Source organism: Bubalus bubalis, chromosome 5 (genome assembly GCF_019923935.1).
Source record: "Bubalus bubalis isolate 160015118507 breed Murrah chromosome 5, NDDB_SH_1, whole genome shotgun sequence".
Classification (NCBI taxonomy): Eukaryota; Metazoa; Chordata; class Mammalia; order Artiodactyla; family Bovidae; genus Bubalus; species Bubalus bubalis.
This window is the reverse complement of record NC_059161.1, coordinates 34,311,254-34,332,245: the sequence shown is the minus strand read 5'-3', so window position 1 is coordinate 34,332,245 and position 20,992 is coordinate 34,311,254. Positions and strand designations below refer to the sequence as shown.

Here is a 20,992-nt window from a genome sequence, read left to right as displayed (position 1 = left end):
CTTTACTTTTCTTAAAGTGAAGGTCTGAGGTATCACTTAAGTTGTTGCTTGTATACTCTAACGAGTCTTCAAAGTATTGAATGAAATATCATTGTACTAGTTAGATGTGCTGTACACCAAACATTATTGGCTCTTAACTAGGGAGGGGCTGCACTTCCTAGTCCCCTGGTGGTTAAGTGCGGTCACATGACCAGCTCTAGCCAATGGCGTGAGTGGAAGGGATGTGTGTGCTGCTCAGGCTGGGGCACTTAAAGGGCAGGTGAGCCCGAGTCTTATGCTCTTCCCTCTGCCTCCATGATTGGCGGTGGTTCCAAAGGGTCTGTTTTGTCCACCTGGGACCTGAGGACATTGCCAAGCAGAGAACTAGCTGGCCCAAGATGGACATGTAGCGTGAGGGAGAAATAAACTTTTGGAATCTGGGGGTTGTTTGTCACCACAGTATCACCAACGCAGCAGTTCTCAAACTTTTTAATGTCGGGGCCTGTTTACATTCTTAAATTATTGAGGGCCCCAAAGAGCTTTTGTTTATGTGGGTTATAGCTATCAATATTTAACAATAAGACACAAAATGTACTTATATTTCAGTATAACCATGAGAAAAACTTATGGATTTCAAAATAACTATGTATTGGACAATAATGAGTTTGCAGGCAGAACGAAGGATAGTACACTGAGAATCAATTGAGGTGATCTCTGAAAACTTGTGTTTATGAAAGCTACCACCTTACAAGCTTCTAGAAAGCAAGAAAGTGTACAAGTACACATTTCATTAACCATCAGAGCAGTGGTATCATCCCACCTCATATTACCTCAGGAAAATCCCACTGTGTGCTTATTGAGAGAGAAGGAGAAGGGGGCAACAGAGGATGAGACGGTTGGATGGCATCACTGATTCAATGGACATGAACTTGAGCAAACTCCGGGAGATGGTGAGGGACAGGGGAGCCTGGTGCACTGCAGTCCATAGGGTCACAAAAAGTCAGATACAACTTGGCGGCTGCATAACAATGCTTATGAGAGGATGAGGAAAAGGCAGATAACACCTGAGTATTATTATGAAAATAGTTTTGACCTGTGGACCCCCTGAAAGGGTCTCAGGAACTCCTAGGGGCCCCACACCACACTTAAGAACCATTGACGTAGCCTGTCCAATGGATAGCCTTACTAATGTCCCCACATGCTGTAGCTGACTTTGCTAATTGAAGATAGGAAATAAAAGCAGAGTGACCATATACTCTTTGACTCTGTGCTGTCACTTTGAATGCAGAGATGGTGTCTGTCACTAGAAATTAAAGTAAAAATGGAGCAGTGTCTTCTGTGCCTTTATTATCTAAGGGAAGCAAATACAATGAAATTGTTATCAGGAGACTTTTCTAAGCACGATACCACAGCAGAAATCAGAAAAGAGCATGGATAGGTTTGATTTTACAAAAATGAGAAACATCTCTAAAACCTTTTTTAAAGACTTAAAAGGAGTCTATATTTGGTACAGAATCACATTTCCAACATATATAAGGAACTCTTGGCTTTAAAAGGGGAAAAAAAAAATGAATACCCCAATAGGGAAACAATACAAAGGAAACAAGTAGAAGAAATCTGAAATGCAAATAAAGGATTGGAAAAATTTTCACCCTCACTTGTAAATTAACAAATGCAGGTTGAAACAAGGCTGTTTTTTGTTTGTTTGTTGTTTTGCTTTTTCTCTACCAGATTGGCAAAGTTTTTTTTTGTTTGTTTGTTTTCCTTTTTAATGATAGTATTCAGCTCTGACAGATGAAAATCTGTTAGCCCACCCGGCCAGAAGACAGGAGGATTATTCCCTGGAGAAATTGAGCCAGAAAGACTCTGGAGCTTAGACATAGACAGTAGAGGGTGAGAGTGGCTCCCTAACAAAAGCAGGGAAACATAAGTGTTTGCACCCTGCATGGTGAGGCTTCTAGCTTTTTTCCCCTTATTCCTGGGCTCTTCCCTCAAGGAACTAGCCTATAAAGAGAAAAGACTGCCAATTGAAACTTCTAGGTTCCCTTCCAGCCATTTCAGAAAGAACCTCATCAGATGACAAGGCCTGTTCACACATACAGAGCTTCCAAATAGCCTATTAGTGTCTTACTATGAAGTGTAAATCAGCTGTCAAAGAACATCAGATGTTTGAGGGAAGCCTCCAGAGGAAGTCTGAGAGATCATGCTGACAGCAAGGAGAAACTAGAAGGAAGCAGACAATGCAAGGAGTTTGGGAACTAGACTGCCTTCAGACAGATAAGATACTGCATGTAAGAAATAACAGCAAGGTGATTCATCGAAAAGAAATACTACATAAAAAAAGAAGGAGTTCTTGGAACTTAAAAAGAAGATAAATAAAAAACTGGAAGTTAAAGATGAGGAAATATCCACAAAATAAATTTTAAAAATTGGAAGATCAAATTTTTTAGGCATTAAATAAAGTAAAATGAAGGAGAAGACATTATTAAACAATTAATATGAGAAAATTTTCTCAAAAGATGTGAGAATACAGGTAAAAAGGGTCAATCAGATAACTAACAGAGTGGATTGAGGAGTAAAAGACCCCCATACTAAAGGAAATCATAGGTTAAAGAGGGTCCTAAAAGTTTCCAAACCAGGTTGTAAAGGATTGGATTGTTTCCAACTTTTTAACTTGTAAGATACACATAAAATTCTGTGCAAATTTTTTTCTTAGTCATTTTTAAGTATACAGTTCTGCAATGTTAAATGCTTACATTTTGTTATGCACCTGCCACCGTTTACATCTCATACACTCTTCATTTTGCAGAACTCAAACTATCCCTATTAAACAGTAACTCCTGACCTCCCTTTCCACCAGCCTCTGACTGCCACCATTCTACTTTATGTCTATGATTTTGACTACTTCTAGGTACCTTACGTAAGTAAACGTGTACAGTATTTCTTTTTCTGTGACTTGTTTATTTCACTTAGCATAATGTTCTCAAGGTTCATCCTTATTGCAGCATGTCAGGATTTCCTGCCTTTTTAAGACTGAATAATATCCATTGTCTTTATATGCCACATTTTGCTTATCGATTTATCTGTTGATGGGCATTGGGCTGCTTCCATGTTTTAGCTGCTGTGAATAATGCTGCTCTGAGTATAAGTGTACAAATATCTGTTCAAAACCCTGCTTTCAGTTCTTTTGAGTATTTACCCAGAAGTGGAATTTCTGGATTGTATGGTAAATCTGTTTTTGATGTTTTTGAGGAACTGCCATGTATTTCCCATAAAAGCTCTACCATCTTACATTCCCCCTAGCAGTGCACATGGGTTCCAGTTTCTCTGCATCTTTGCCAACACTTATTTTTTTCCTGTTTTTGTTTTGTTTTGAATGGTAGCCAGCCTAATGGGTATGGAGTGATGTCTCATTGTGGCTTTGATTTGTTTTTCCCTAGTGGTTAGTGATACTGAGCATCTTTTCGTATGCTTTTAGCCATTAATATATCTTCTTTGATGTATTAAGTCCTTTGTCATATTTGAATCAGATTTTTTTTTTGAGTTTTAGGAATTCTTTATATATGCTAGTTATTAATCTCTCATCATATATACCATCTGCAGCTGTTTTTTCCCATTCTTCAGATTGTTTTTCTACTTTCTTGATAGTATTCTTTGATTCACAAAAGTTCTTAATTTTGATGAAGTCCAGTTTATCTCTCTTTCCTTTCTTTTGTTGCCTGTATCTCAGATGTCCAGTTCAGTTCGGTTCAGTCGCTCAGTCGTTTCCAACTCTTTGCGACCCCATGAATCTCAGCACGCCAGGCCTCCCTGTCCATCACCAACTCCTGAAGTTCACTCAAACTCATGTCCATCGAGTCGGTGATGCCATCCAGCCATCTCATCCTCTGTCATCCCCTTTTCCTCCTGCCCCCAGTCCCTCCCAGCATCAGGGTTTTTTCCAATGAGTCAGCTCTTCGCACGAGGTGGCCAAAGTACTGGAGTTTCAGCTTTAGCAACATTCCTTCCAAAGAACACCCAGGACTAATCTCCTTTAGAACGGACTGGTTGGATCTCCTTGCAGTCCAAGGGACTCTCAGGAGTCTTCTCCAACACCACAGTTCAAAAGCATCAATTCTTCGGTGCTCCAGCTTTCTTCACAGTCCAACTCGCACATCGATACATGACCACAGGAAAAACCATAGCCTTGACTAGATGGACCTTTGTTGGCAAAGTAATGTCTCTGCTTTTGAATATGCTATCTAGGTTGGTCATAACTTGCCTTCCAAGGAGTAAGCATCTTTTAATTTCATGGCTGCAGTCACCATCTACAGTGATATGCAGGTCAGGAAGCAACAGTTAGAACTGGACATGGAACAACAGACTGGTTCCAAATAGGAAAAGGAGTACATCAAGTTTGTATATTGTCACCCTGCTTATTGAACTTATATGCAGAGTACATCATGAGAAACACTGGGCTGGAAGAAGCACAAGCTGGAATCAAGATTGCCAGGAGAAATATCAATAACCTCAGATAGGCAGATGACACCACCCTTATGGCAGAAAGTGAAGAGGAACTAAAAAGCCTCTTGATGAAAGTGAAAGAGGAGAGTGAAAAAGTTGGCTTAAAGCTCAACATTCAGAAAACGAAGATCATGGCACCTAGTCCCATCACTTCATGGCAAATAGATGGGGAAACAGTGTCAGACTTTATTTTTTGGGGCTCCAAAATCTTTGATGTTACATCTGAGAAATTGTCACCAAATCCAATGTCTTAAAGCTTTTGGTCTGTTTTCTTCTAAGAGTTTTAAAGTTTCAGCTCTTATGTTTAAATCTTTAATCAAGTTTGGGTGGATTAGCCAAAATTGTAGGATACAAAGTCAACATACAAAAATCGGTTGCATTAATTTTTTTATATGGTGTTAGGTAATGGTCTTCACTCTTCATGTGGATATTCTGTTATCCTGGTACCATTTGTTGACAAGCCTACCCCTTCCCTGTTGAGTAGTCTTGGCACACTTGTCAAAAATAATTTGATCGTTTGTTTGAGGGTTTACTTCTGGGCTCTCTATTCTATTCTGTTGGTCTATATGTCTGTCTTTATGCCAGTATCGTTTTGGTAACTGTAGCTTTGTTGTAAATTTTGAAATAGGGAAGTATGAGTCCTCCATCTTTGTCTTTTTTCAAGATTGCTTTGGCTTTTGGGATCCCTTGAGATTCATGTAAATTTTAGAGTGGACTTTTCTATTTCTGTAAAAAATGTCATTGGTATTTTAATAGAGATTACATTGATTTTGTTAGTTGCTTTGCATATTATTGACATTTTAGTAATATTGTTTTCCAATCCAAAGTTTTCCAAAGACACTTGACATAAAATATCTTTTTCATTTATTTATGTCATCTTTATTTCTTGTAAGCCTTTTTTACCTCCCTGGCTAATTCTTAAGTTTTGTTTATTTGTTTTTTATGCTATTGTAAATGGACCTGTTTTCTTCATTTCCTTTTCAGATGGTTTATTGTTCATGTATAGAAATGCAGCTAATTTTTGAGTGTTGCCTTTGTAGCTTGCAATTTTGCTGAACTCATTTGTTAGTTTTAACAAGGTTTTTGTGTATGTGGAATTTTTATAGAGTTTTCTATATATGATTGTATCATCTGTAAACAGATAATTTTACTTCTTCCTTTCCAATTTGGATATTTTTTATTTCTTTTTCTTACCTAATTGCTCTGGCTAGGACCTGCAGTAGTACTATGTTGAATAGAAGTGGTAAGAAGAGACGTTTTTCCCTTTTTCCTGATCTCAGGGAAAAAACTTTCAGTCTTTTACCATTGAATATGATGTTAGCTTTGAGTTTTCTTCCTCAGTTTGTAAAAGCCTCTTTATGGCTTTTGTTTCTTTTAGTTTCCATCTGTTTCTAGTTTGCTGAGTGTTTTTATCACAAGAGGGTATTGAGTTTTGTCAGTGCTTTTTCTGCATCTATTGAGATGATCGTATGGGGTTTCTTTGAATATGATGTATTGTATTGATCAGTTTTCATACATGGAACTGTCATTTCATTCTAAGAATTAATCCTGCTTGGTTGTAATGTTTATCCTTTTAATATGCTGCTGAACGCTCCTGGTATACTGTTGAGGATTTTTACATCACTGTTCATAAAGGATTCTGGTCTGTAGGTTTTTTTCTTTTTTGTGGAGTCCTTGTTTGCCTTTGGCATCAGGGTAATAGTGCCCTCATAGCATGAGTTTGGAAGTGTCCCCTCTTCTTCAATATTCTGGAATAGTTGAAGATTGCTATTAGTTCTTTAAATGTCTGGAAGAATTCACCAGTGAATCCATCAGGTCCAGGGCATTTCTTTGTCAAGAGGTTTTGATTGCTAATTCAGTCTCCTTGGCTTCCCTTGTGGCTCAGCTGGTAAAGAATCTGCCTGCAATGTGGGGGATCTGGGTTCGATCCCTTTGTTGGGAAGATCCCCTGGAGAAGGGAAAGGCTACCTACTCCAGTATTCTGGCCTGGAGAATTTCATGAATATGACTGAGCGACTTTCACTTTCAATCTCTTTATTAGTTATGGGTTTATGCAGATTTTCTACTTCCTCATGATTTGATCAGTAGGTTTTGTATTTCTAGTAATTTGTCCATTTCATCTGTTTTCATTTTTTTTGGTGTACAATTATTCATAGTGCTCTCTTATGAACTATTTTCTGTTTCTATAGAATGAACAGTAATAGCTCCACTTTCATTTCATAGTCATTGGAATCTTCTCTCTTTTTTGCCTTCAGTCTAGCCAAAGGTTTGTTGATTTTTGTAATCTTTCTGAATAACCAACTTTCATTTTATTTCTATTGCATATCCATTCTTTATTTCATTTATCCCTACTCTAATCTTTATGATTTCCTTCTGCCATTTTTGATTTTAGCTTTTCTTTTCCTCTCGTTTTTTCCTTTTATTTTTTAAATTTATTTTTATTAGAGTATAGTTGATTTTGTTGTTTGTTGTGGAGTTGTTGAGTTGTGTCTGACTCCTTTGCAACCCCATGGACCGTAGCCTGCCAGGCTCCTCTGTCAGTGGATTTTCCAGGCAAGAATATTGGAGTGGGTTAACATTCCTCCTCCAGGGATCCTCCTTACCCGGGGATAGAACCCACATCTGCTGCAAGTCTCCTGCACTGCAGGCAGATTCTTTACCGCTAAGCCACCAGGGAAGCCCATAGTTGATTTACAGTGCTGTATTAGTTTCTGCTGTATGGCAAAGTGGATCAGTCATACATACGCACATATTCACCTTTTTTTTTAGATTCTATTCCCATATAGGTCATTATAGAGTAGTGAATAGAGTTCCCTGTGCTATACAATAGGTTCTTTTTAGCTATCTATTTTACATATAGAAGTGTGTATGGTAGAAAGTGAAGAGGAACTAAAGAGCCTCTTGATGAGGGTGAAAGAGGAGAGTGAAAAAGCTGACTTGAAATTCCACATTCAAAAAACTAAGATCATAGTGTCTGATTTCGTGACAAACAGAAGGGGGAAAAGTGGAAGCAATGACAAATTTTATTTTCTCGGGCTCCAAAATCACTGTGAATGCCAACTGCAGTCATGAAATTAAACAAAACTTGTTCCTTGGAAGGAAAATGATGACAAACCTAGACAGCATATTAAAAAGCAGAACATCACTTTGCCTACGAAGGTCCATATATCAAACCTATGGTTTTTCCAGTAGTCATGTATGGATGTGAAAGTTTGACCATAAAGAAGGCTGAGTGCTGAAGAATTGATGCCTTCAAACTGTGGTGTTGGAGAAGACTCCCTTGGACAACAGGGAGATCAAACTTTCAATCCTAAAGAAAACCAACTCTGAATATTCACTGGAAGGACTGATGCTGAAACTGAAGTTTATAGTTATTCTGTCTTCTTGCTGCACTGAACCTTTTATTATTATTGGATGTCTTTCTTTGTGTCTTATAACCTTTTCTGATTTCATGTCTGTATTGTCTGATATTAATAGCTTTGCTCTCTTTTGGTTACTACAGTGGTTGCAAGGAATGTCTGTTTCCATCCTTCAACTCTCTACCTGTTTGTTTTGGATCTCAGTTGAGTCTCTCATTGGTAGTATACAGGTGGTCATGTGTTTTTATCTGTTCTGCCGTTCTTTGTCTTTGATTAGAGAGTTTAATCTATTGATGTTTAAAGTAATTACTTATAAGAAAGAATATTTTTGCTACTTGTTTTCTGTGCACTGTTTTGGTGGTTTTGTTTTTTTTGTCTCATGTCCCACATTATTGTCTTTTGTGTTAAGCTGATTTTTTGTAGTGAAATATTTTAATTCACCTCTCATATCCTTTCATGTATATGCTATAACTATTTCCTTTGTGGTCACATTTAACTCCTTTGATTACATTTAACATCCTAAAGTTGTAATACTCTAATTTGAACTTATTCCAGTTTAGCTTGAATAATGTACCAAAACTTTTATTTTGCAACTCTGTGCTACCTCTTTCAGTTATTGATGTCATAAAATTACATTTTTACATATTGTGTGTCTAAAAAATAAACTAGGGATTATTTTTTAGAATGCATTAGTCTCTTAAATTATGTAGAAACAAAACATGAAGTTATAAGCTGGAGCTACAATAAGACTACCTTTTAGATTAATCTTTTTTTTTTAATGTGGTAGTGTCTGAAATCATTGAGAAGACAAGATACGGAGTTACAAATCATTTTTATAATAATACTAGCTTTTATAATTGCCCGTGTATTTCCTTTTCTGAGATCTTAATTTCTTCATGTGGCTTTGAGTTACTGTCTGGTGTCCTTTCATTTCACCAGGCAGGTCCAGTGTCTCACAGTAAAGGTCAAGGTTCGTTTTTCCACATGTGAATATTCCTTTCTTCTATCGTCATTTATTGAAGAACTGTCTTTTCTGCTTTGCATTACCTCATATTGCACACCTGACCACATACATGGGGGTCTGTTTGTGGACTCACTTCTGGTCCACTGATTTGTGTGTGTCTGTTTTTTTACTGGTAGCACGCTGTCTTGATTACCAGAGCAGTGTTAAAGTCCAGTATTGTAAGTCCTCCAGTTCTTCCTCAAAGTTATTTTGGTTAGTAAAATAACTGGAAAGTAAAATTTCTTCTTGCTCCATATTGTTTTTCCATATAAATTTTAGAATTATCTTGTCAGTTTCTACCCAAAAAAAAGCCTACTGGAATTCTGATTGGATTGCGTACTGGAATTCTGATTGGATTGCATTGAATCTGTAGGGGGAAATTTGACATCTGAATGATACTGAATTTTCTGGTACATGAAGGTAGCTTATTGTGCCGTTATTTTCGGCCTTCTGTCATTTCTGTCGCAGTGCATTGTAGCTTTCAGTGTACAGGTCATAAGTTTATCCCTAAGTAGTTCATGTTTGTCAGTGATACCAAGTCTCAGTTTTTAATATATAGAAATAAATTGATGTTTATTGATCCTGTATCCCATGACCTTGCTAAAATCACTTAGTAGGTTTTCTGATAGACTCTTTATGATTTTCTACATAGACGACATCTGCATAAATAGAGACATATAAACTTTTTACTATGTTTGTCTTGAATTTCTTTTTTGTGCTTTATTGCGTTTTTGTATTGTACAGCATCTAATCCAACAGTTTTAACAGACCACTAAACTCTACAGGTCTCTAGGGATCTTTTCACTATGAATTTTATGATATATAAAGATTGAATTTATATTAGATTTACTTTCCATTAAAATTATAACTAGATAATTGAGATGATGAAACTTTTCAGATTTACAGCATGATACATCACTTAATTTTATATACAATTTTAGGAATAAGTACATAATTTGAGGTATCATTTTTAATGTTATCACATATTTTGAAATGATATCAGCATTTTTATTTTATTCATTTTTTGGTCATGCCAAGTGGCATGTGTGATCTTAGTTCTCCAATTAGAGGTTGAACCCATGCCCCCTGCATTGGAAACACAGAGTCTTAACCACTGGACTGCCAGGGAAGTCCTGATATCAGTATTTTTATGATAGTGAAAGAGTTTATCATTTATGAAATATCGAACCAGTGACCTTAGCTATTTAGTTATGATAAAAGGCTCAATCTAACCTTTTATTGAATGTGATATTTATTAAAAATGAAACTTCTTGTTTCTATTACTTAATCAATAGCACGTTAAGCCATTTATTAATATGACTAAAGAAGGTATTGTGAACTAGGTACTCTATTCCCTTGTCTTCTAGTTTACTTTTTACAACCAGGAAATAGCAGTCTAACCTAAAGTCAGTCAAATCTGTCTAATCCTGCACTTGTAATTTTTATGAGATGCTGGAAAGAACAATTAAAATTTGCAGAAAGGGACTAATTCATTTTGGCTCCTCAGGAAGGAACAAGCCCCTGTTACATCATCACATAAGTAAACCTATCTGGAAAAGACGTTGAATTTGCCACTGGTTAGCTGTTCTTTATTTGCTTAAAACATTGAAGCTTGGTGCAAGTGGCATCTTGGTAAGTGTGGCAAGGAATGTGTTGTATAATTAATTGATATAAGTATAGAAAGAGGCTTACGGTGGGAAAAAGAAAGGGGAACCGCAGAGATGGGAGCATTGAGGCCCCTGTCTTCCATGGAGTCTTGTTTTGTTTTGGGCCACACTGCAGGCAGGGCATGCAGGATCTTAGTTCCTTGACCAGGGATCAAACCCAAGCCCCCTGCAATAGAAGCCCAGAGTCTTATCCACTGGACCACCAGGGAAGTCCCTGGAGTCTTGTGTTCTTATTGAAATAGAACATTTGCATAAAAGAGTCTGCATCATGGGCATGCAGCTCAGTAAATTTTCACAAACATGGGCCACTTCATGAATGAATGCTCCTGTCTTCTTCCCACAAGGGCTGTAATTATCCCAGTTTCCGTATTCCTGCTGCCAAAAGGGTATCAAAGCTGAATTGTGGCATTAATGACAGCTATAATGATTAAATTCCTCTCACGTGCAAGGCACTGTTAAGAGCTTGTACACATACTGTTTACTCCTCAAAATAGGTGTGAGAGAGGTACTGTTGTCTACAGCGTGAAGAAAAGATTTTAGAAGAGCTATAGAGAATAGGTTGTTGCCATGTACCATAAGAAGCACTGTGGTCACTGTCTCATTTTATTCCCACACCACCCCTGAGCATGGTTGTCATCTGCTCTAGCAGGTGAGAAAGCCAAGGGTCAGAAAGTTCATTTGCCTGAAGCCTCTGTTCTTAAGGGCTTCCCTGGTGGCTCGGTGGTAAAGAATCTACCTGCTAATGTAGGAGACACAAGTTCAATCTCTGGGTTGGGAAGATCCCCTGGAGAAGGAAATGGCTGCTCACTCCAGTATTCTTGCCTGGAGAATCCCATGGGCAAAGGAGCCTGGCGAGCTACAGTCCATGGGATTCTAAGAGTCGGACTTGACTTAGTGACTCAACAATAACAACGGAAGCACTCATTACTCCTGGAATTGGAAGATATTGAAAAACAGTGGAAATTACAGAAAAACTCAGTTTGACGTCTTCCCTTGTAACCCTGATGCCTTGATTCGTCACACCCCTGTGACTGCTTTCCTGTGTTCCGGGGCCCAGACCTCCCGTCCTTCCTCAGCATCCTCACTGTGGACCTGGTCCCATCCTCCACCTGGAGGGCTGGCTTTTCAGGCCCCTCTGGCATGTTGTCAGTGACCCAGAATTTGCTTCTGTTGTCAAAATGGTGGGGTTGCCTCCCCAAAAAATATGTTCTTTACTTGACAAATCACCTGGACAACCTAGATGTCCATCAACAGATGAATGGATAAAGAAGATGTGATAGATATATGCAATGGAATATTACTCAGCCATGAAAAGGAACAAAATAAAGTCATTTGTAGAGATGTGGATGAATTTAGAGACTCATACAGAGCAAACTAAGTCAGAAAGAGGGAAAAAAAGTCATATACTACTGCATATATATGGAATCTAGGAGAAATGGTACTGATGAACCTATTTGCAGAGCAGGAATAGAGACTCAGAGAACAGACTTGTGGAAAGGGAGGAGGGGAGGAGAGGATGGTACAGATAGGGAGAGAAGCACTGACGTGTATATACATTACTGTGTGTTAAATAGATAACTAGCAAGAAGCTGCTGTATAGCACTGGGAGCTTAGCTCGATGATGGCTGAGAGGGGTGGGATGGGGTGTAGGTGGGAGGGAGGCTCAAGAGGGAGGGGACATATGTATATACATATGGATATGGGAGTTGGACCATAAAGAAGGCTGAGAGATAAAGAATTGATGCTTTCAAATTGTGGTGCTGGAGAAAATTCTGGAGAGTCCCTTGGACTGCAAGAGCAGACCAGTCAATCCTAAAGGAAATCAACCCTGAATATTCATTGCAAGGACTGGTGCTGAAGCTGAACCTCCAATATTTTGGCCATCTGATGCGAAGAGCCATCTCACTGGAAAAGACGCTGATGCTGGGAAAGATTAAGGGCAGGAGGAGAAGGAGGGGAGCAGAGGATGAGATGGTTAGATAGCATCACCAACTCAATGGTTATGAATATGAGCAAACTTCGGGAGACAGAGAAGGATAGGGAAGCCTGGCATGCTACAGTACATGGGGTCGAAAATAGTCCAGCAAGACATAGCAACTAAAGAACAACATAGCTGATTCATGTTGCTGTATAGCAGAAACTGACACAGCGTTGTAATGCAATTATATTCCAATGAAAAACAAATCATTTGACAAAGCTACACATTTGGTATCACCTATGATAGACTAAAAAGGTCCCGGAGGTTGATATAAAATCAGACATTGTACTTTCCCAGAGTACACCTGAGGGCCCAGCCAGCGAGGTGGCGCAAGAGATGGCATGGTGTTTGTAGAGCCTCCAGTGAAGCCTCTTTCTGAGAAGTTCTTGGTGGCTGTGAGGCAGGCAGAGGACAAAGTGGATTTCTGTCAGCCCTCCTCCTCCCTCCCTTCTGCGTTGTTAAAACACACCCAGAGCCCGCCTGCACTCTGTGTCATCTGTGCTCTTCTAATGGCACCTTCTCCCCTCAAACTGATTACTTAAAAGATTGGAGAGGGACTTCCCTGGTGGTCCAGTGGCTAAGACTCTGTGCTCCCAGTGCAGGGGAAAGGTAAAGTATTAGTCACTCAAGTCGTGTCCAGCTCTTTGTGATCCCATGCACTGTAGCCCTCCAGGCTCCTCTGTCCATGGAATTCTCCAGGCAAGACTACTGGAGTGGGAGCCATTCCCTTCTCCAAGGGATCTTCCTGACCCAGGAATTGAACCCGGGTCACAGGGTAGGGGGCCCAGGTTCAATTCCTGGTCAGGGAACTAGATCCCACATGCCACCACAAAGATCAAAGTTCCCAGTGCTACAACTAAGACCTGGGGCAGCCAATAAATAAATAAGGAGGAGTTGGAGGGTTGTGTGTGTTGAGCCTTTGGGTGCTGTGGGTGGGGAGGCTTGTTTTTACTACAGATAGGGAAGCATTTTTGCCTGCCTTGTGTGCCTCCTTTTAGAATTAGCAGTTGAATAGAAATGTGTTGATTTGACAAGTTGATGTCTTTGATTTTTTTAAGGATGAATATTCACTGAGTTTCCTTTGTCTGAAGACTGAGTACATGGATGGCATTTCTTTCTAACGGTTTATAGCTCTTCTCCCCTTCTGAACAGTCTCTGTTGAGAATACCTTGGCACGATCGACTTTGAATGACTTGGGTTAAAGAGCAAGCAGGTCTCTGTGAAGATTCTCATTTCCACTCAGAGCGCAGAGAACCAGGGTGGGGACACATGCTTTCATTCTCTCTGATAGCAGCAGTTCCCAGCAAAACACAGTTGCTTTCGATGTACATAATTGATCGCTTTATTAACTGGAAAAAAGAGGCCTTATTGAAGTAATAAAGCATAACTTCATTATATCCTGCATGTAGACAGCAGACATGTTGGAACGTGGCTGATAGCTTCACATTTCAAGGCTGATTCTGATCACGATAATATTTAAGTCACATCGACTGTCTTCTAATTGGATTTTTCTTCCTGCAGGCCTCTTGCGAAGAGCTAAAAGCGGCCTACCGGCGGCTGTGCATGCTTTACCACCCCGACAAGCACAGAGACCCAGAGCTCAAATCGCAGGCCGAGCGGCTGTTTAACCTTGTTCACCAGGCTTATGAAGGTCAGTGTGGCGCTTGGCTCTGTAGGAGCACCAGTGTAGAAACAGCAGTGTCTTGTAGCAGACACTCGATTTTTAAGAGGTTTGATTTGTAGAGGATAGAAAAAGAGAGTCCTTCGAGGTACATAAAAGAGGCAGTTAGTTTAGTGCTTTTTACTGACAGGGTCCTTTGAAAGAGTAGTATTTTGCTTTGGAAATCAATATGTGTCCAGTAAATAGAAAATGAGACCGCAGGTGAAGTAATAGTCCCGGATCTGAATTCCAGGGGAATACTCCAGTTTTAAATCGTTTCCTCGTTTTCTTCTAAAGGGAACTCTTAAACCTGAAAGGCTGATCGCTACAGACAAGCTTACTTTGTTCTCTCTTTTCTTTTGAGAAGATACAAAGAACATTTTTTCCATCTGAAAGTGATTTTCTTGGTTCTGTAGCATTCAGTTAAGGAAAGGTTCTAACAAAAGGAAGAAAATGATGTTAAAAAGCATAATAGGAAATAGACTCAAGTAATTCAGATTTTTATACTTACCTCATATATTTCAGAAAGAAAAGTGTATAATATATTTGCTTATGAAATAGTAAAATCACTCGTAGGTACAATTTCTGTTTGAGAGGATGAGACAGTTCTAGTAGATTGTGGCGATGGTGATACAGCATAGTGATATATTTAACACAGTGAATTGTGCACTTACACATGCTTTAAATGATCAGTTTCATGTTGTGTATATTATAACCACAATTTTTAAAATTAAAGTTAAAACAGTGTGATCTCACTCTTAGGATATATGCCAAGTAAAGTAAGTTATTCATTCCAGAGCCACTTGGTGATTTGCTCCTTAATTAAACAGACCAAAAATTAGATTTTCTTTATGAAATAAAGATTTCTCATTGTGGACATAAAAGCACTTTGCTGTATTTCACTATAGTTTTACCAAAAAGTTAGATTTTAATGACCAGTAAAACTGAGACTGTGGCACACAGGTGTGTATAATCAGCCTGTGTCTTCACCAGATGTAACTGTTCGGGCTGTTTGTCTGGTCTGAATATAGCTTGTTCCTTTTCTTGTATTTGGTTGTTTGAATTACTCTCATAGCTGGACTGTGTTGTTTGGGAGATTTGGGGAAGAGTTAGCAGAAAAGCCTACCAATGCTTGTGAACATGTTGTAGCAGCAGGCCTGGCCCCAGTATTTGGCCTGAAGGGAGACTGAGGTGGTGAATAAATAATTCCTTCTTAAATCCTAGAGATTAGCTCAAGAAGTTTAGCTCCCAGGTTTTACAATGGTCAGCATTTCTTTCTTCCCTGTTATATTTGAATATGGATAGAGTCTTTACATGGGCTTCCCTCATAGCTCAGCTGGTAAATCATCTGCCTGCAATGAGGAGACCCAGGTTTGATTCCTGGGTCAGGAAGATCCCCTGGAGAAGGAAAAGGCAACCCACTCCAGTATTCTTGCCTGGAGAATCCCATGGACAGAGGAGCCTGGCATGCTACAGTCCATGGGATCACATGAGTCGGACATGACTTCGCGACTTAACCAACGATTAAACCAAGAGTCATTTACAGGGCTTCCCTGATAGCCCAGCTGGTAAAGAATCTACCTGCAGTGTAGGAGACCCCAGTTCGATTCCTGGGTTGGGAAGTTCCCCTGGAGAAGGGATAGGGTACCCACTCTAGTATTTTGGGGCTTCCCTTGTGGCTCAGATGGTAAAGAATTCACCTGCAATGCAGGAGACCTGGCTTCAATCCCTGGGTTGGGAAGATTCCCTGGAGGAGGGCATGGCAACCTATTTCAGTATTCTTGCCTGGAGAATCCCTAAGGACAGAGGAGCCTGGCAGGCTACAGTCCATAGGGTCACAAAGAGTTGGACGCTACTGAGTGACTAAGCATAGCACAGCACAGTGTCATTTACATCATTTTTTAATTAGACCTAGAAATATATGGGAATTCTCAGGGGCCAGGGTAGGGAAGAATGGGGAGATTCAAAGGTCTTGAACAGAAGTTGGCCCAATAGAAATAGCTGTACAGATGTTCAGAATCAGTTAGCTACCGTCCTTTTAGTTTTTTTAATGTAGTGTTTTAAAATGTTTATTTATTTAATTTTTTCACCACACCATGCAGCATGCAGGATCTTAGTTCTCCAACCAGGTATCAAACTTGGGCTCCCTGCAGTAGAAGTGTGGAGTCCTAACCACTGGACTGCCAGTAAAGTCCCTCTCATTCTTATTGAACAATCTTTTCCTGATGCACTTTAGGTGACATGGCTGACACCGTAGTGACAGGTGTTTGTGCCTTTTTAACTGATTTATAAATAAAGAAGAGAGGTGCAAAAAAAAAATTTCTTACATAGTTGGTTGTAGGAGTTAGTGAAATTCTATAGGGTAAATAAGACAGATTTTTCCCGTCGGAGCCTGTCCTTAGGTTTACATTAGGCTTTATTAGAAACTGGAATTTGCTGTCTCAAGCCAAGGTACTCTATAGACGGTGACAGAAACTTAGGACAGTCTTTTAAAAACAACTGTCCTTTAATGATACAGAGTCAGCACCCCTCACAAGGTAGCTCGGACATGAAAAATGCAACATTTCCCACCTGGAGCCGCCTTTAAATACATCTTAGTTGGATCTGGAAGGCAAGTAGAAGGAAAGACACATCAGGAATGGCAGAGTCTCTGGGAAAATTGTGGTTGGAAAAAGGACAAAGAGGGGTGGGCTTGCCTGCTGCTGGTGTGGTCAGAACTAAGTGGAGGATTCAGTGCTTTGTAAACACACTGGGTTTTTCATTTGCAGTGCTCAGTGACCCCCAGACCAGGGCCATCTACGACATCTATGGCAAGAGAGGACTGGAGATGGAAGGCTGGGAGGTAAGAGAAGCTCTGCGCCTGCTATCCCAGGAAGGGACACCTCAACAGCTACAGAATAACATCCCCAAAACCCCGCAACCTGCTGTGGGGCCTGTGAGAATGTCTGACGATGTCAGAGTCCCTTTCTCACCTTATATTTTGGTTTAAGAGACTGAATTTTACACTTGGCTTTGCCACTTTATAGAACTTGGGACGGTCAGTCATCGAACTCGTCCTGTGTTTCCTAACCCGTCAGGGGAAGAGGGATGAACTAGACCAGTAAGTTTTAACCCCGGGGAGGGAACAGGCTGGTCGGGGTGATGGTCAGAGGGTGCCTGCAAGGGTGCAGTTCTGTCTGCATGTACATGTCCTTCCACACACACACTTCCTTCCACCCTCCAGGGTCCTGAGTGCCTCTCTCCAACCGAGGTCATAACTGCACGTAGGAATTGTTTGGTGATATTAAGAGTTGTACATGTGAACAAAACGGAAGCAAAGACAAGTTTAAAGCTACTGGATTACATTCTCTGTAATGATCCTTCTAGCTTTAATGAGCTGTACTGTTAGGATGTTATAGAGAGTAAACAAAATAGATAGCAGTGTCTATGTAGTAGATAACCTGGGCCACCGTGCCTTATGAGAACAATCACTGAAGTCCAGAAGTTTCTGTGTGGGGACACGAATTCAATCCCTACTCCAGGAAGATCCCACATGCTGCTGGGCACCTAAGCCCGTGGGCCACAACTACCAAGCCCGCGCACCTGAAGCCCGTGCTCCAGTGAGAAGCCCATGCACTGTAACTGGAGAGTAGCCCCCACTCAGCACAGCTAGAGAAAGCCCGTGCACCGCAGTGAAGACCCAGAGCAGCGAAAAAAAGAAGGTTCCATTTTCTTTCACTCTGCTCCTGAGCGGTCTTAGAACCTTGGGCAGGCCGTTTGATTGCTTCACGCTTCCAAGTTATTATCTGAAAAATAATGATATGCAAATCAAATAGAGAAATTAATCTGAAAACTGTAAAACTCTGTATTGGCTATAAGAACATGTAAGTGTTATTACTTAATTTCATTATAGAAACTTGGTTCTGATGCCCAAGAAATTCTGGTAGATGTTAACGTTAACTGTCATTGAGTTACTTCTTCGTTGATGTGTAAACTCTCCCTTGAAGTTCCTTTGATCTCAAATCTGTATGCCTGTCCCTTCTAATTCTGATATGAAAACCTTCTAAAGACCTTTGGGTACAGACAGGAAGAGAAGCGAAACGGGGTTTCTCCAGCGCTTAACATTGGTAGCCTACAGGCCGTTTTCTACATGCAGCTGTGTTTTGGTTGTCCACACAATGAATTGTAGTTGCTGACTTTAAAATTTGGGAAGCTTTACATAGAGGTATCTTATCTTCTCTGGAAAAATCAGAAGATCTGACAACACTGTATCTAAATTCCCCTCTGAGGCAGCAGTCGATCCAGATATGAGGAGCCCCTGCTGTTTGGACTGGACTGTACCATCCAGTTTGCCCCAGTCCCCACCACTCCCTATCGTGTCTGGCCCTTGACCCATCCACAGTCCCAGTGAGCTCCCAATGAGCATTTGGTTTCTGGCTTTGGCTCGGTGGAAGTAGCGGTGCATCGTGTCACAGTAGCTCATGGTAGCGAAGTGTTAGATCTAATAGCTTACAATTTTTTTCATCAAAAAAAGAAAATAGAATCCTGTTGTATTTACTGAATTTCTCCTCACACTTCATGCCCCAGTTTAAAGCTCCCTTGTGTTTTGAAGATGTGGGTTGGTTACAGTTTTTCATGGCAGCAGTTGGGGCCACTGAAAAGCCTCAGGCCTCAGGTACGCATCCCCTCCTGAGTCTAGGCTTTTCATTGTCCCCACTCAGTGGAACAGCAGGGTGACTTCTTCCTAGCAAAACATCATGGTTTCCTATTACAAGACCAAACCGTCTCCCCGTTAGAAACAGAAGCACCACACACTGCAGTGATTGTAAGAGCGTGTAGGCTGAGACCTTCCCAGGGGTCCAGTGGTTAAGACTTCACACTCCCAGTGCATGGGGCTCAGGTTCAATACCTGCTCAGGGAACTAGATCCCACATGCTGCAATTAAGAGTTCAAATGGTGCAACTAAGACCTGGTGCAGCCAAATAAATCAATAATTTTAAAAATAATAATAAAAATATAAAAGTATGTAAGCAGTCGTAGGTGGTAACTGGATAAGCTTTTATGTTCACATTTTTCAGTAGACTACTTTAAGGGAATCAAGTTCTCATCCACCAGAATTGGCTTTTTTTGCACTGATATTAATACTAAGCCTTCCCTGGGACTTCCCTGGTGATCCAGTGGTTAGGATTTTTCACTTCCAATGCAGGGGGCCCAGATTCAGTCCCTGGTTAGGGAACTAAGGTCCCTCATGCCATGTGGCATGGCCAAAAATAAAAATAAATACTAAGCCTTCCCTGACAGTAGAAGGAAAAGACAGAAGTTACCTCCCCTGATACATATTTACAAGAGATACATCGGTGCTTAATGTAATAGGAAGATTGACCCCACTCTTCATACTGTGAAGAAAAAGTCTCACTGAACTCAAGAGCAGTTCACAGAGCTGGCGTCACCACTCCCTCGAGGAGTTCTCCAGGTGGTGGTTTGTTCAGTGCAAGGGTTCTCTCTTTTCAGTCACAGCTTCCACCCCACAGAGGAAGCTGTGTTCCCCTCAGGGTGTTGTTGGTGTTTTTAGACTATTGAACTTTTTACTTGCCGACTGGTATCCATTTGCCACACATCTGTTAGTCTAAACACACAGGTGGTCAGGAGGGTGGAGGGCACTGCTAAAGCCCCTAGTGTCTGGGGCTCCTTTAATCCAAAGATGTCCGAGTAGCCACCAACATGCTGGTGGCTGGATGGTACCACCAGCCTTTCTGCCAGCGGAGGCCGGGGCTGAAATTGAGCTTTTATAGGTTGCATCAAATATTGGTTCTGTTTTCAGGCATTAGATAGGTTTTGGTCTTTTCTGTTTGTCTCTCTCTCTTCTTTTGTCTTTAACCTTTAAGAAAGTGGATCATCCTCTGGCAGCATTCCGAAGGAGTAAGATGCCGCCATTCACAGCTCATAACACCAGCCACCTGAGTCCCTAAAGTTGCAGTGTTTGTGCAGATACCCATGTTGAAATTGAAATTGGCCACTTCTTCTCTTAAATGGCAGAAATCCAGCTCTGAGCTGTGGAAGTGGCGTGGAAACCATACAACCTGGAGGGCGCTTACAGACCAGCTGATGTACATTTAGAGGATCAGCCTTGGGCCTGGATCATCCATGCTTTGGTTTCTGTCTGCAGTCCTTTACATTCATCCATATCTCACTTTTCCCTACCTATTTGACATCATCCTTACAGTGTCTAAGAAGATTAGCCTGGGGAATTGCCTCGTGGTCCGGCTGAGACTTCGAGCTCCCCATTCAGGGCCCAGTTCAATCCTTGGTCAGGGAACTAGATCCCACATGCCTCAATGAAGATCAAAGATCTCACATGTCACAACAAAGACCCAGCACAGCCAAAGAGACAATCAGCCTGTATTAAGAGGTATAATATGGTCAAGATCATGAAAAAGAAGACAGAAACTCCCACAGATCAGAGGAGACTAATGAGAGGTGATTAAATGCAGTCCTGGACCCTGAATTGGATCCTAGGACGTAACTGTGATGTTACTGGAAAGACTGGTGAAATCCCAGAAGTCTGGGTTCAGTTAATAGCCTTGTACTAATGTTGGCATCCTGGACTTGACAGGTGTTTGTTCTTGGTTATGTAAGACGTTCACATTTGGAGGAGGCTGGGTAGATGAGAACTTTCTGTATCGTCTTCGTAGCTTCTCTAAAGTTCTAAATAATTTTCTAAAATTATTCGAGTGAAAAGTTGTCTAACCAGAATCATAGAACAGACAGCATCTTGTGTGATTTTAATGCCCCAGGTGGCACTATTGGTAAAGAACCCACCTGCCAGTGCAACAGATGTAAAAGACCTGGGTTCTATCCCTGGAT

At 40.6% G+C, this 20,992-nt stretch overlaps 1 protein-coding gene across 1 annotated transcript in view; it reads left to right on the top strand.

Moving 5' to 3' along the window:
* The window catches only part of DNAJC11 (DnaJ heat shock protein family (Hsp40) member C11), a 70,049-nt gene that overhangs the window by 10,157 nt on the left and 38,900 nt on the right, over nt 1–20,992 (top strand). Inside the window, exons 2-3 of the mRNA XM_006044241.4 lie at nt 14,011–14,140; nt 16,918–16,991. Of these exons, the coding sequence (XP_006044303.1) occupies nt 14,011–14,140; nt 16,918–16,991 (204 nt within the window). The remainder of the gene's footprint in view (nt 1–14,010; nt 14,141–16,917; nt 16,992–20,992) is intronic.